The following is a 17,620-nucleotide window of genomic DNA, read 5'->3' as shown; positions in this document are numbered from 1 at the left end:
AGATGCTGTTTTTAGATCCAGAGCAGACTTCACTACTACCATTCTCCAGGTAATCCTGAACACTTATCTTTTCTCCTCCCAGGTTGGGTAAGCTTTGGGAATCTAGCAGAATGACAGCAAGGCAGTGTGTTACTTGAACATAGTACAGTTGCTTAAATTCCACTTACCTGTAGCAGTAGTAAGGTTGCCACCCATCCTGTTATCAGTGGGGCACTCACGGGTTAAGCTGCCTCATCCCATTGCCTGCTGTGCAAAGTAGTGGGACTTGAAAAGTCCCACTTTTTGATCGCACTGAATCGCCGTTGAAAAATTGCAATTACTTCCAGCTTTTCCACGGCAATTCAGTTACGTCACCAACCTGGACCTGCAGACAGAGCTATTCCCTGTTAGGTCTGGGTGCTTTTAATCATGCAGCAATTGGCTGCAATTCATGAAGGTGGAGTGGATTGGGGCAGGAAGAGCCCTACAAGGATCACAGCTGAAGAGCAGTTTGTTTTTTAGTGTTTCTGCAGCTGTTAAAGAAAAAGACTGAGATTTTTTTTTCCAACAAGCCAGCCAGTCAACCAACCATCCATCCATCCATCCATCCATCCATCCATCCATCCATCCATCCATCCATCCATCCATCCATCCATCCACCCATCCATCCATCCAGCCAGCCAGGCAGCCAGCCAGCCAGCCAGCCATCCAGCCACTAATCCATCCATACATCCATCCATCTGCTACTCCCACTAACCAGCTAGCCACTCCGGCAATCAGACAGCTAGCCACTTCAGCAGCCAGCCAGCCAGGTAGCTAACCACTCTAGCAGCCAGCCAGCCAGCTAGACACTGCAGCAGCCAGCCACCTAGCCACTCCAGCAGGCAGCCAGCTAGCCACTCCAGTAGCCAGCCAGCCAGCTAGATAGCCAATCTAGCAGCCGTCCAAATAGCCACTCCAGCAACCAGCCAGCCAGTCACTCCAGCAGTCAACCAGCCAGCCAGCTAGCTAGCCACTCCAGCAACCAGCCAGCTATCTAGCCACTCCAGCAGCCAGCCAGCCAGCTAGCTAGCCACTCCAGCAGCCAGCCAGATAGCTAGCCACTCCAGCGGCTAGCCAGCCAGCTAGCTAGCTACTCCAGCAGCCAACCAGCCAGCTAGCCATTCCAGCAGCCAGCCAGCTGTTATACCCGTAACAACATCTCCTTCACCACTCCTGCAGTGACGCCATGGTAGAGGGTGTGGCTAGTGTCATATTGGCCAAACCCCATGTCCCACTTTGGCCTGCTTAAAAGGTGGCAACCCTAAGCAGTAGATGTGTGTAAACACACTGCCTTACTGGCAGTACTCACCCATCATCTCCCTTTTTGGAGGTACATCATTTGTTGTTTGGGTTGCAGTTAACTGCTGCTCCATGGCCTTTACTGTTGTGTGCATATGTTTTTATTTATTTATTTTTTTGTGGGGGGGGGGGTTGGAACAGTAGGTATTCACAAAGCCTGTTGTTTCCATCTTCTCTTCCTGCTGGACCATATAAAACTGAAAGGGTCCAATCTGTGGGTCTGCAAAGCAATTCCTGTACTGCCAGGTGATTGGTTCATCACACCCACAGACAGGCAGTGGGAGGGACTCTGAGCTTTGGCAGACTCCCAGAGGAGGGTAACAGAGCACTACTACTCATATGTCGGTAAGGCAGTCTGTTCTGCAAACATCTACTGTTACAGGAAAGTAGGACTTATGCAAATGTACTTTACTAATTAATAAATAATTCAACACTGTGATGAAGGTTATTATTACTGATTACTGATACTGCATAACCAAAATCTGGAATAACTTGCCCTCTTCTATCTGACAAGTCCCTTACTACCGTAATTTCCAGTCCCTCCTTAAAGAACATATTTCCAGATCTTGGTTATGTTCATGATCCTTACCTACTTAGCTTTAAGTTAATATTAATAGCTTGTATATTATATTTTTTCTTCATGAATTTCTCCTTGTAACCACCTTGTAGTCTCCTTAACTACATGATAACTAAGTCATAATTTACTCACACTAAAATAACCCTGTAACCAATCTATGTTTTTCTTTACTACTGGCATTATCCAAAAATGCATTTTATTAGCTATGTCGTTTTCTTATATGTGATTTTCTTCTTACTATTTAATGTCCATGTCTAAGATGTACTTTTTACTGCTTGTAAATATCCATGTTATCAACTGTATATATTTTAAAAAATCTGTGGAAAAGTTTATCTCTTATCAATGTTAGTGCTATTGTATTTGTGTATAATTTGTGCGGAGCTTTTCTCCCCAGGCCCCAGCTGAAAATGGGTTACGTATACCCAATTGGACTTTCCTGGTTGCCAAATGTCAAATAAAATAAAATAAAATAAATAAAATGGACAGAAGCACTGTTATAATCAGCTGACTTAAGACAGATTTGAAACAACAACTGTGTAAAAAGACAACAGATAATGTTCATATTGCTCTTGTAACATCAATAATTCTTTAAAACAGGTTTTGTTGAAATGTTCCCTTTCATGAAGTTTATCCTTAAAAATCACAATTTAATATATCCCTTTTCTTGCTAAAATCAGCCTTTAACAAAAAATAAATAAATGCATGTATGCATATTTACATACAGTCTGTGCTGAAGTTTGTCTAAAAACTGAGTTAGGTATGAAAATCCAATTGAAGGGAGGCAAAAACCTTAAAAGGAAGAGATCAAGTATTTTTTTACAAGAACAGTGACAAAATTTTCTTCATATTTAAGCTCAAGAAATGTATTGTATATATAGTTATTCAAGAACAAATGAGATGCCTTTTTAAATATGTCCACCTATTCTATTGTTTTCAGTATATTTTTGGAAATTTACCTCAAGTACAAAAGGACAAGGGTGCAATTCAGACAGACTTATTAATGTGTAAAGGTTTATGCACCATGTAAATGGCATTCAGAAGAGCCTTACACAACGTCAGGTACACAGTGTGTAGAGCTGTTATGTAAAAGGGATTAAGAGGGGTTATACTTAAACACTGGCTTCTGCCAATCTCAGTAGCACAGCATATCACAGAGCATGCATATAGATGAGCTTGAGCCATAGGTATCAGTGGCAGAACAGAATGCACTGATGTGTACATGATTAAAAATCATACTCACACATACATTTACACAAATGTATACACGTGCGCACACACACGCATGCACGCACACACACACACACACACACACACACACACACACACACACACACACACACACACATTGTCTTTTGTCACCTTTAATATACTGTCATCTGTATAGCTCCACCAGAACTTGGAACACAAAATGATAGTGTATACTTTTGCTATCATTCTCACGGAATAAATCCCCACAGTAATGTTACTGAAAACAGAGAAGTTGCTGTACAGGGATGGCTGATAAGCAAAATGCAACACAGAGTTGACCTAGCCACTCCTGCTTACCTGATTAGCCTGAAATGACCACCCTACCTACCAGTGTTACCCTGGAGGTGCCTGGTGCAGCATGCTCATGTGTGACTCTATATCAAGTCAAAAAGCTTACATAGTTACTTTATCCACCACCCTGTTAATAACAAATAGGATTACAATCAGGTCCCTAAGTATAACCGACTTATGTGTTCAAAAAATGAATGTCAATGTATTCAGCTCAAGAGCAGAATGAAACTTTAAAATCTGTAAAAGAATTAGCACTGCCATGCAGAGGGTGGTCAAAAATGAAGAGCACCACTGATTAACTAACAGCTTTACAAGAGTTAGAAATGTCAGTCTGCCCAGCACTTGCACGTGTTTGTGTGTGTGTGTGTGTGTGTGTGTGTGTGTGTGTGTGTGTGTGTGTGTGTGTGTGTGTGTGTGTGTGTGTGTGTGTGTGTGTGCCTGTATATGTGTGTGTGTGTGTGTGTGTGTGTGTGTGTGTGTGTGTGTGTGTGTGTGTGTGTGTGTGTGTGTGTGTGTGTGTGTGTGTGTGTGTGTGTGTGTGTGTGTTTGTGTGCAGTTGATAGTATTATTGGAAAATAATTTCAGAATAAAATGCCCAGGATATATATATATATATATATATATATATATATATATATATATATATATATATATATATATATATATATATATATATATATAGATATACATGTCGCTTTTACACCCACATGAGCAATGACCTGTTTGTATGTGTACCTGGGGTAAAGGGATGTGAGTATGCTAATAACCTGTTGTATCCTTACCATGCTCAGTCAAGTTAGTAAACTATGGAGTCAACTATTTATTTCATTGTTTTATTTTGTTTATGCTTGGTAAGCAGGTAGGTGGACTGGTGCTTGGGACCTAGGTGCAGAGTACACAAAATTACAAAGAAGCTCTGGTGTGACCCATAATTTTATATACAACAGTTATCAGGCTGATTATCTTAAAACTTAGATCCAATGTGATCCCCCTGGGTCTGTATTACTTCATTGAAGATAGACACCATCAAATGGCATTTCATTGGAAATGCTGTTCATTAACCCCCCCCCCCCCCACCACCACCAACAACTAATTATATATTCCAGCTCTGAGATTACACTGCAGTGGGGAAAGGGCAAATTTCCTGATCCCCACCGTAATACGATCTCAATCAGAACGGTTCAACCAATGACATGTTTGATAAATTGCCATTCGAAACATTGTTCAATGAAGTGAATTTTTGATGAAGTAATAAGGACCCCCCTTTTTGAAATGGTACTACTACAGCCCATACTCATACATCAGGGATGTGTCCACATGTTAATATTTTATTTAACATGAATTAAAAGGGTTTCATTATGCTTTGCATGCTTCTGGGTAAGAAACCAGAATGTATACTGTCCAAGAAGTTATGGAATTTGAATTTTTAATTTAATTTGTGACAGCAATTTGTTTCACAAGCAGGAATTCGGTATCATTTTCAATGATATTATATCAGACATACACAGACACAGGCAGACACCTGCAGACAGACAGACCCCCCCCCCCCATACACACACACATATGCACTCTGTCTCATTCTGGCTGTCTGCTATGGCCTCACATAGCACTATTCCTGGCTTTTTTCTGTGCTCCATTTACCCTCAGGAGGTTATTTGAATATTGTGTAGGTAGGGATATAATTCACTGTAGTGTTTGTGCTGTTATTAGTAGTTGAACAGAATGTAGATGGAAGCATGATAGTCTCATCGTGACTTTTTACTCTGGTTAATGCAGATAAACCCTCCTGCTGAGCACCTAAAGCAGGAACAACATGAGAGTGCTTTCTATGCTCTGCTACTATTTTAGTTTACACTGTCAGTTGCCCAGAAGGGGTCTATATCACATAGTTGAAGTTTCATAACTTCAAAAACGAAATGTTCGAACCATTCCATTCCATTCGAAGTAACAAAACTTCGACTAGTGATAAAAAAAAAAAAAAGTAAAAACAAAGTAAACTGTTGTTAGCAGGGGGGCAAGCCCCTCTGCAGCCCCCACGTGGGGGGTCTGCACCCTAACACCCCCCCAATTAAATATACCAAATCCAATATCACACCACATTGAAATGAATGAACAGCTCCCCTTACGGAGATTTCCGTTTAAACACTCAAACTTGGACAAGTTCGAACTTATGGTCTCGACCATATGGAGTTCGAACTTGTACAAGTTCAACTATGTAGTAGGAACCCACCCAGAAGGACAACAATGTCCTAACAGGCATGTTAGCAGATCAAAGCACAGTGTTTATTTATTTATTTATTTGCTTTTTGTTTACCGGTAAAGTCTACTGGGCCATTCAGAGCCCATTTTCAGTGGAGGCCTGGGAAGAAAAGCTCCACTGTACATGAATAAAGATGGATACATACATTGAGAATATTCAGTCAGTAAGTACATACAATAAGTAGCTGATATTTAGTGTATAGGTAAACAAGTAAAGGTATTACATGATATGATTTTAAGGTATAACAGTAGATAGGAAAAACATTGCTTGTACTAGCTATTCTAAGGAGGCTTAGTAGTTGTTTTAGTGAGTGGGACAGAAAAGGACACAGACAGACAGACAGAGGAATGCTAATTTCATGCTGGTAATGCAGCATAAATGTTATCTACAATACAAAAGCAGGTTGGCTGAGAAACTAGTGGGATGTGGTGTTAGTGAGGCTAAGCGTCAGTGCTATTCACCACCATGGAGCATCACAGGATCACCTGTAACTGTCTAATCTAATTACGGAATCAACACTGTGCAGCTGCCAAGGTCACTCTCATTTGAAATGGGTACATGCATTTACAGCCAGTGATATGAGGATAATGCACCTGTATGAGTCATTGCTAGGATAAGGACTGTACAGCTACATAGATTATCATCAACAGAAGTGTAAAATTGCATGGGCCAGTCCCTGGATCAGGCCTGTGAGTCTTCTTGGATCACTACTGGGATCTGCACTGGATCTCTGTTGTATATAATCATTAATCATTAACCAATTATTGTCCTGTGTGTACAATCATTTGTATTTGTACTGGATCTACACTGGGTGTGGGTTCATGGACTATCACTGAGATTGATACTGTACAATTGCATGGACCATCATTAGGGATAGCATTGTGCAAATATATGGCTTATTATGGGGATCACTGTGCCTCTGCCTGGGCCATTAATACCACAGTGCATTTGCACAGAGTATCATTAGATCACCATTATGCACCAACATGGAGTATCATTACATCAGTTCTATGTATCTGCCTAGAGCATCATTGGATCACATCTATGCACCTGTTTAAACTATTATTAGATCATCACTATGCGGCTGCATGGAATATCATTAGATCACCTCTATGCAGCTACACAAAGTATTATTAGATCAGCTCTGTGCACCTGCATGAAGTATCATTAGATGATCACTACAAACATGTGCAGAGTATCATTAGATCACCTCTGTGCACTTACATAGAGTATTAGATCACTAGCATGTGCCTGCACATGCTAACATTAGCTCACTGTTATGCATCTGTAAGGAGTATAATTATATCATCATAAGGAGTATAATGATATCACCAGTATACGCCTGTTTGGACTATCATTAGATCACCACTAAGCACCTACACAGAGTGCCATTAGGTTCATAGTTGTTTACTAGGCTAACGACCACAAGGGCCTTTTTAAGCCTAGCCATGCATCCCAAATCTCTGACAAGTTCTGGTACACTTGAAAAGTGTAAACAAGGGCTTAGGAGATTAAACATTTATAAGCAGGGGCCTGGAGATGAACCATTTACAGGTTACCTATGTTCATTAGAGACATACGTGCCAAACCAGGGATGAATTTCCTGTTCCCTGTCCAATTGTCCAAGTTACACTTGAATTGAGTTAGGGAGGAACTCTGCTTCACATGGATGGGGAGCCTGTTCCAGAGATAGGATAGTCTCTGGGATACATACCTGTCTCTCCAGCAAGTCCTATTTATTTTACAGGCAAGGTTTAGGTTTTTAGAATGGGCAGTTCTGGTGCTGTTTATTCTGTGGATATGCAGGATGTCAATCAGACTGGGGTCTGATAATGCCTTGTATGGCAGGCATAGATCTCCCTTCAACAGCCTGTAGGAGACAGAATACAAGGATAGGGCCTTGAGGTGGTCTGCAAAGGACATTTTACTTATGCCCTGTATTCTTTTAGTGAGGAACCCCTGTGGACATTCCAGTTGTTGATATGCCTGGTTAGGTACATACCAAAGTGGGCATTGTATTCAATGGTAGGTCTGATGAATACCGAATACAGTGGAACAATGACTTCCTTGGACTTATGTACCTTTCTGGAGAACCATTAGGTCATAACTGTGCCCCAGTATGGAGTATCATTAAATTATCACTATGAACCTACATTAAGTATCATTAGATCACCACTATGTACCTGTCTTGACTACCATCAGATCAGTACTGCTCACCTATATGGAGTATCATTAGATCATCAGACATCACTATGCATCTTTATGGAGTATCATTAGATCACCACCATACCTGTATGTGATATCATTAGATCATTACTTTATATGTATAGGGTAACACTAGATCACCAGTGTGCCTTTATGGGGTATCATTAGAGCACCACTATACCTGTATATGGTATCATTAGATCCCCATCTTGCCTGTATGGGATATCATAAGATCACCACTGTACCTGTATCAGGTATCATTAGCTCACCTCTATACCTGTATGGAGTATCATTAGATTACTACTATACCTGTATGGGGTATCATTAGATCATCACCGTACCTGTATGGGGTATCATTACATCACCAGTATACCTGTATGGGATATCATTAGATCACCACTATATCTGTATGGGGTAACATTATATTACCACTGTACCTGTATGGGGTATCATTAGCTGACTGCTATACCTGTATGGAGTATCATTAGATCACCAGACTACCTGCATGAGGTATCATTAGATCACCATTATATCTGTATGAGGTAACATTATATCATTGATGTACCTGTATCAGGTATCATTAGCTCACTGCTATACCTGTATGAAGTATAATTAGATCACCACTATACCTGCATGGGGTATCATTAGATCACCACCATACCTGTATGGGGGATCATAAGATCACCACTGCACCTGTATGGGGTATCAGTAGATCACTATTATGCATGTATATGGTATCATTAGAACACTACTATACCTGTATATGGTATAATTATATCACCAATATACCTGCATGGGATATCATTAGATAACCAGTATACCTGTATGGGGTATCATTAGATCACCATTATATCAGTGTGGGGTAACATGATATCACTGATGTACCTGTATGGGGTATCATTAGCTGACCGCTATATCTGTATGGAGTATCATTAGATCACCACTATACCTGTATGTGGTAGCATTCGATCACCAGTACACCTGTATGGGGTATCATTAGATCACCATTATGTCTGAATGGGGTAAATTTAGATCACTGCTGTACCTACATGGGGTATCATTAGCTTACCACTATACCCACTTGGAGCATCATTAGATTACCATTATATCTGTATGGGGTATCATGAGATCACCACCATAGCTGCACAGAGTATTATTAGATCACTACCGTTCCTGTACTGGGTATCATTTCATCACCACTATATCTTTCTGAGCTAACATTAGATCTTCAATGCTTATCTATATGTAGTATCATTAGACTACCTCTATGTATCCCCATGCAGTATCCGTAGATAACCGATACAATGTACCTGCATGACTCATCACTGGTATTAGTGGCAAACACTGCATGGAACATTGCTGATAGTTAACACTGCTGTATAACATCACAGATATAGGACACAGAAGGCAGCATCCCATTTCAGCAATACCTATTATGGCAGGTTGAATGCATGGGACAGGTGAATGGATATCATTATGGGGAATGAGGGAGGCTAATGGTATACATTACACAAATAGCACCTCAGATTTATCTAATAAAAAATGGGCAGACTGTGTGGACAATATGATCCCTATATGCCAATAAAATTCTTGTTTGTGTATGTACAGAGTGTACTTGAGACATAAAAGTAATGCAGATTAAAACACTTCCAGACACAGATACATGAATGCTGTATGACACTAGAGAGCAGGAGAGGTGGCTGGTTTAGGTGTTGTATAAAGCTGTAGAAAAATAAGCACCTCTTGCATTTTTTAGTAAGCAGAAGCAGATTAACTTTGATATATTTTGTGGAAACCCAAATTAACTAAAAACAACCATAAATTCCCTTAACCACGTCACTGTGGATGCCTACTATGTTGTAAACATTCACTATGTCATCCTCATCTGCATTATGTATTTATTCTAATTTGTACTGGACTTTCCCCTAGGGCTCTGCTGAAAATGGACTATAAAATGAAATGTATGCATCCTATACTCAGATAAATGTTCAATTCTTCATGTCAAACATGCCTTTTATCTTGTCTCTTTTGCCTGAAAAGCCTTGATTCTGTATATTATTTTTATATTCCAAGATGTTCTTCTTTCGGCTTTTCCCGGTTAGGTCTGCTAATGATTGGCAGTAGATTTTTATGGTGCCGAGGTGCCAGCTTGACGCCCAGCCTTCAATGAAGACACGCCCATTTACGCATGTCTTTCGAACGCCACTTGACAGTGGGGAGGACATGCAGACTCCACACAGAAGGCACTCCAGCCGAGAATCGAACGGGAGAACCTCTTGCTGTGAGGCGATAACGCTACCGCTGCACCACCACGGCTAAGAATTTTTATATTCTAAGATATTCTAAGATACTGAGCTTAAATAATTTTATATTCCAAGATACTGAGCTTAAATATTGTATCTGCATATCAAATTACAAAACAGTGTAAGAAACTTCTGTGTGTGGAAGATTTTCAGTCCATATATCTGTAGTTAATCACTGTATATTAATTGTTGTTTGAGACTTTGGGGATACTGCAGAGATTTTTTTTTTGTATATCTGATCACCAATTTCCATAATCCTTTTGATGTTTCAATAGTTCTTTTCTTCCTTACTTTATTGAACATATACTCAACGTGGTGCTTGTCTCCAGTGGTCTCCTGTGTAAATAATTCTGCCTAGCCGTGTCTCAACCTCTTAGAAAAGACTAAGCAAACAAATAAAGAAAATAAATACAATAAATATCATTTTCTGAATGTTGACCAGTAATTCTAACAATCATGTCACATGAATCTTATTTTAAGTGATATTTCAGTTCCTGTCTTAGTCTGCCCCAATGATTGCAAGTGCTGGAAATTATTCTTACTTTTAAAGCATTAACCAAATCCTGAGTTTGCAAAAATGTAGGTTTAGGAAGATGTAGAAGACGTCCCTGCATACAGCACAACGATCGTCCCAGGACGTGCAACTTACTGTTTGTTTATGCATAAGTCGGCATAAATACAGATGATACATTCGACATGAGCTTTTGTAATGGCAGCAGAATGCACTGAATCCTAGAATGATTCAGCTTTATATATTAGCTGATTTGTCAGTTAAGTTTTAATTGTTTCATTTTGTATTAACTCAGGTGCATTTAAGTCACTGATTTGTTTGTGGGCTTACATCTCAATTTGTAAGTACTCTGTTGGTTTCATCTTTATTTATTTCATGCATTTTCCAGATAATCATAGAAAGAGAACTGTGACACACAGATCTGCAAAACAATGGCACCACTAGGAGAAGAAATGCCATTGATCAGAGGTGACCGGTCATGGAGCCTTTCTTCAGACAAGTGCTATGGGCTTCAGATTTACCTGTATCATTGTGTCAACCCCTCTAGAGAAGCAGAACATCTTTTAAGTTTCCCCTACGGAGAGCATACAGCTGAAGAGCTATGCATTGCAGCAGCAAAGGCTTGTGGTACAAAAATGTCTTCTTTTGTTATATTACTTTTATTTTTATCTTGGTGTTATGGTTGTGAGCAGTAGCTAAACTCCTGGAAACTGTGTTCAGGAGTACAGTAGGTTTTAATCGTTTAAAACATACTTTTACAATGTCCATACAAATGCTAGCATTTCTTCAGTCTATATGACTCTGGTATTTATATAGTGTGATAGAAACAATGCTGGAGCTGTTAGAGTGAGGCAATGGAAGTATTTTCATTTTACACAAATTATTCAATGGGGATTTTCTTTCTTTGCAACCTGCTACATGAAGAAGACAGGAACAAGGAGCGGGGTATGGGTGAATTCCAAACTAAAATGCATGAAACCCACCTTTTTTGTAATGACATACTATTATGATAATGTATTTAATGCCTTATTTATCTTCTGTTGATCAGGTAACCATATTCATGTGGTGGCTAATGCTGTCAGTTTCTACCCTCTGTTTTCCAGAAAATGCAACACTATGATGAAGAACTTCCTCCCCCTTCCTGTTAGGCCTAAAAGAGTGGTGACACCTGTTTTGATTCTCTTTTCTTGTTTTTTTTTTTAATTTATAAATATGCACAGGGGAACATAACCATGACATACTGAATTATAGCAAAAAAATGAATGGCCTTCTGGTTTTACACAGTTAGAGTTGAAGTCACTCACATAGGGATACTGGGCAAAGCTCCCACACATTGAGGAATCCAGCTGTAACTGGGTTGTATTTTTCAGCTGAATTCAAACATGCTTTCAAATGCATTGTGTAGTAGACTGGCCTCTCAAACAACTGCCACGTAAATGTAGTGGTAACAGTCTTGTTTTGAAAATGGTTATCAGCAGTTAAAAAAGAAGTGTTACAAAAGTCAGTAGTGTGCCCATACCTCTCAACTGTCCAGAGTTTAGCAGGATGTCCATATTTTTGCTTTATATTTTTGGTCTACTCCTCATAAAATTTGTGGTTTTCTGAAAAATCACTGTGGATTGAAGTCACTAAGTAAAGACATACATTTGAGTTTCAGATGTCGTGCCCATCAGAAAATACATGCTACTACAAATACTGTTATTCTAGCAACTTTCTAAGTCTATGAGAGCACTATAAAATCTGTCTTATTTTTGGGCCTTTATCCCTTCATTATTTTAAGCTTTGTCAATATTTCTTCCACTTGGAAGTTGACAGGTAAGAGTGTGCCTGGGTTGTTTTTCTATAATGAACTGACGTACAAAGTCTGTATCAGATTGCTGTTAGTGATGTAGACCAATTAATATTTATTTTTAATTATTCACGTTGACAGGTATTCTTCCAGTGTACCATGGGCTATTTGCTTTGGCAACAGAAGATCTTACTGGCTGGTATCCTCCCAACCACGTATTTAATATAGACGTATCAGAAAGCCAGCTCATAGTCTACAGAGTTAGGTAAGGCATGCTGCCAATACACTTATTTATTAATCTTTATATCAAACTAAACAGTCTTCAGTAAAGAATGCATCATGTTTCACTGTGCATAACATTTGCAGCTTTATTGCTTGACAGGCAGAATGCAGTTAAAAGGCTAAGAAAGCTTGATCTTTAGGCATTGCTAATTGTCATAACAATAAGGGTTAGATGCTAGTGGGAGGTATAATCTAGTAATGCAGCTCTTTTTACATCACATACAAAAAAATGATTTTGCTTTTGATACGTTTAAGTTTTCTTGGACAAGGATACTAAATAACAAGGATATGTAATTACTCTGCAGAGATCTAATTAGTGAAATCTCTTGAGCATGAGAATGTGTAACTTACCAACACCATTTATATTCCTCTTTAGCAATCAGTTTTAGATCCACTTAACGCATCAAGGGTCTTCGGTAGTTGGCATTACTATGTTTAAAGTTCCCTTGTGCAGGCCCATAGGTGAGGAATTTTGCAGGTCCAGTTGTGTGATGTCCTTAGGATACACCCTTTTTAGCACTATGCATTCCCAATGCCTAGGGTATCATTGTAGATGGTTCATACAATAAACTGCAGATGGTGGTATGTATATACAGGAGAAATAATATTTTTCCAGAAAAATACTTGGGTATCTGCTATCTGATATGAGATAAAGCTCACTTCATATGATCATAGGATAATAGGAGATTAATAGGCTAGCCATTTCATCCCAATATAATACCATAGAGGAAATAGTCAATACCCAAGATTGCATTTAGTGATGAGGGTTGCGGGCACTATACTCACTAAGAATTTACGGTGTCCTATTCACTTATCCAGGTTCCTCTTGAACAGCGTCATAGAGATGCTCTGTTTCACATGAATTGGTAGCCCTGTTCCAAAGATGCGACAGTTGCTGGGAGATATATCTGCCCCTCCAGCATGTCTTATTTAAGTCACAGGCCATATTTAGGTCACTGCAAAGGTAGCCCTAGTCCTGTTTGATTTATGGATATGCAGCAAGTTTATTAAGTTTGGGTCTCAGATTGCTTTGTAAGCCAGGCATCCATATACAATAAGGAGTATAGTGACAGGGACTTTAGTTGGTCTGTATAAGGCTTCAGCCCTTTGATCTTCTTTGTTAGAAGCCTCAGCTCCATAGGTATCATGTTGAAAGCTCTAAATTTCTTTCATACATCTAGCATGTTCTTTTTATACATGAAGACAGCCTGGTCCATATTCAGTTGCGAAGGGACATTTACTGTTTATTGGGAGAAGTTGAATGGACAACATTGATACTTATCTTGGTTGGTGACCAAATCTTTGATGATGTTGGAATAGATATTATTAATTTCACAAACCTTGCTGATCTTTGTGGGTTTGTCCTTAGAGCTGCTTACCTGGATGCTAATACCTTTATCTATAAAGAGTTCAGTTCCAGATGATATACTTGAGGAAATCAGGTGACCGAGGAGCTGAGGAAGCACATAGAGCTATCACAACTGCAAACCAAACACATAAACACACAAAAACATACTCGGAGGTGCTGATTAAAAATATACCAAAACAACAGAGGCCTCCAAAGCAGACACCCAAGCAACCGCCACCTCAAGACATAGCACATGCAACACATAGTTCACAAAGTCAGTGTGCTAAACAGTCACAGCCCTTAAGGCCAAACAACATGCCAGACACACTTGTAATAGGTGACTCCATAGTCAGACACACTGACGTCCCACTCACCAGACTGAACAAGGAAAAGGTCACAGTAAACTGCCTGTCAGGAGCTAGAATCCACCACATAACACAAGCACTCAGGTCACTCCACAGCAAGTACAAATATGACTCAGTCATTGTACATGCCGGTGTGAATGACCTGAGACGTACCTCCCTGGACTACATGAAAAGAGACATAGAGGCGCTCTCTGATTATGTAGCCCAGGCCGGTATGACCCTGACCCTGAGCAGCATCTTACCCTCACCAAGAATGATGCCACAGTACAAAGACAAAATGATCAGTTTTAACAATTGGCTTAATTACTGGTGTCATTCTAAGGGGATCCAGTGTCTGTCTGCTTGGGATGACATGCTTGACAAGCCACGCTGCTTTGCAAGGGATGGCTTGTACCTGTCACCCTGGGCTTCCGGATATTGGCCAAGGCTCTTGCCACCCCCATAGTGCCTTTTTTTAGGCAAGGCTCAAATGACAAACCTACCTCCCTAGAAAACACAAGTGGAAAAAACTAAGGGTAATGCTGCTCAATGCCAGAAGTCTAAACCTCAAGATGCACGCCCTCGAAGCCCTCCTCAGTATGGAGAACATCGATGTCTGTGCAGTGACTGAAACCTGGTTCAAGGCTCCTGAGAGCACCCCAGCACTATCAGGTTTTACCTCATATCATGCTTTCCGGCCCCAAAACTTGGACCAAACCACAAAAGGAGGGGGAGTATCCATATTCATCAAAGATACCCACACCTCCAGGTTAGTGGCAATGCATGAAGCATCGGAGACCATCCAGGTGCAACTAACCATAGGCAAAACTGCCTTACAGTTTGTAGCATGCTACAGACCACCCTCTCAAACTCAGGAACCCCACACAGCCTTCCTGAAGACACTGGAGAGTATGAATGTCTCTCCAAATACCATCATATTGGGAGACTTCAACTACCCAAACATAGACTGGGAACATTACTCAAGCCCCAACACCCTAGCCCAAAGGTTCCTAGAATTCATAAACTCAAATGCAATGGAACAACTAGTCACCATTCTGACAAGAGGAGACAATATACTAGACCTGATCATCACAAACATGGGGACAAAATGCTCCACACCGGAAGTATATCCCTCTTTGGTAAAATCAGACCATAAATTAATCTCACTGGAAATCCACATCCGCCCCACCCCTGCACAAAAGACCACAGTGAAGAACTTCTCAAAAGCCAACTTCACACTTCTTAAGACTGAAGTGGTATCCTTCAAGGCCCCTGGGCCAGTGGAAACCACAACCCACACTGCTGAATCCTTTGCAAATGCCTTCTACGGGCACCTTCAAGAATGCATGGATCATGCAATCCCAAATAAAACCAAGACCCATTCCCCAAAGGCAGGCACCGGTCTGGTGGACCCCAGCCATAAACAAACTTTACAACAGGAGGAGGAAGCTACTACATGACAGAGCAAAATCCCTAAAAGGGAAGGCATCTCTGATCAGTACCAGCAAAAAACTACGATCACTCATAAAATCATCCAAGGCCAACTTTGAGAGAAAAATTGCAAAAGACACAAAAGACAATCACAAGGCCTTCTTTAGCTATGTTAGAAACCTGGGTGGAAACTCCCAGATATGCTCAGAGTTAGTCCAAAATGACACAAAATACACTGAACCCACTGACATTGCCAACATTCTGGCAGACAGGTTCAGTGCAAATTTCTCCTCCCCAAAAGGAGAAATAACTATCCCAGCAGAGTGTAGCCTCCCTAACATCTCAGATGCCCAGGTGAGAGCCGCCCTCTCTAAAGCTAAAAACACAGCATCAAAGGGACCGGACGGTGTCCCGGGCTGTGTGCTACATGAACTCCAAGAGGAACTAAACCCACACATAAGGCTGCTGTTTAATCTTAGCCTTACTACAGGATACGTACCAAAGAGTGGCGTACGGCAACAGTGGTCCCACTTCACAAAGGCGGTGCTTCTATGGACCCTGGAAATTACTGCCCCATAAGCTTGACGAGCCTGGTCTGCAAAGCTATGGAGAGGATCATTATGGAACTCATAAACAAAGACATTGGGGACCTACAGACATTGGATCCTACCCAATTTGGCTTTGTCAAGGGCAGATCCTGCCTTTTGAACTTGGTCGACTTTTTTGAAACAGTCACTGAGGCCATTGATGAGGGTAAGAGTTCACACAGCCTACCTTGACCTTGCAAAAGCCTTTGACACAATACCCCACTCGGGCATCATAGACAAACTCACCAGCTTAAATGTAAACCCATATGTCACAAGATGGGTTGCAAACTGGCTCAAGGACAGAACCCACAGGGTCAGAGTTGCTGGAGCTATGTCAGACTCTAAGCCAGTCACAAGCAGTGTCCCACAGGGCTCAGTCCTGGGACCCCTCTTGTTCGGCATTTATTTTTCCAAGGTACAGGCAAACATAGGAGGATTGTGGCTGACAAAGTTCGCAGATGACTGCAAACTGGGCGCCATAATTGATACTCCAGCGGACACAAACATCCTTCAGAGAGGCCTCATAGAAACAGATAATTGGTGCCAGAGCCATGGCCTTAAGCTGAACACCAAAAAATGTACAGTCATACCCTTTGGGAAAAACAATGTACCCACAAATTACCACATAGGTGGTAATCCATTAAGTACAGAAGAGGTAATCAGGGACCTAGGGACCCAGGTTGACAGTAACCTCTCATTTGACACTCACATTGCCAAAGTGGTTAGGAAGACCTTCTATATTGCCCACCTTATCATGAAGGGTTTCACATCTAGATCAAGAGAGGTCATTGTGCTCCTGTACTCGTCTCTTATCAGGCCAATGATTGAGTACAATGCCCCATTTGTGATATATCTTACCCGACACCTGCAGCAGTTGGGAAGACCCCAAAAGTTCCTCACCAAGAGGATAAAGGGTCTTAAACATATGTCATATGCTGCCCGACTGAAAAAACTCCAGCTCTATTCAGTCGCATACCGCCTTCTCAGAGGTGATCTGTGCCTGATGTACAAGGCCATGTCCAATCCGGAATTAATGGACATGCTCCACCTCAGAAAATCCAAATCCATCAGAGCCACGAGAGCAAGAGACTTAAACCTCAACACAGAAATAAATAGGATGTGCT

General features: G+C 40.7%; 1 protein-coding gene across 1 annotated transcript in view; it reads left to right on the top strand.

Annotated features, from left to right (window-relative positions):
• Positions 1-17,620, top strand: part of LOC122817593 (tyrosine-protein kinase JAK2-like) — an 876,396-nt gene that overhangs the window by 274,823 nt on the left and 583,953 nt on the right. The window contains exons 2-3 of the mRNA XM_044090632.1: positions 11,104-11,342; positions 12,646-12,769. Of these exons, the coding sequence (XP_043946567.1) occupies positions 11,147-11,342; positions 12,646-12,769 (320 nt within the window). The 5' untranslated portion in view covers positions 11,104-11,146. The remainder of the gene's footprint in view (positions 1-11,103; positions 11,343-12,645; positions 12,770-17,620) is intronic.

This window comes from Protopterus annectens, chromosome 13.part0 (assembly GCF_019279795.1).
Source record: "Protopterus annectens isolate FY-2018-M chromosome 13.part0, PAN1.0, whole genome shotgun sequence".
Taxonomy (NCBI): Eukaryota; Metazoa; Chordata; order Ceratodontiformes; family Protopteridae; genus Protopterus; species Protopterus annectens.
The sequence above is the reverse complement of the archived record's forward strand: the minus strand, read 5'-3'. Positions and strand labels throughout refer to the sequence as shown.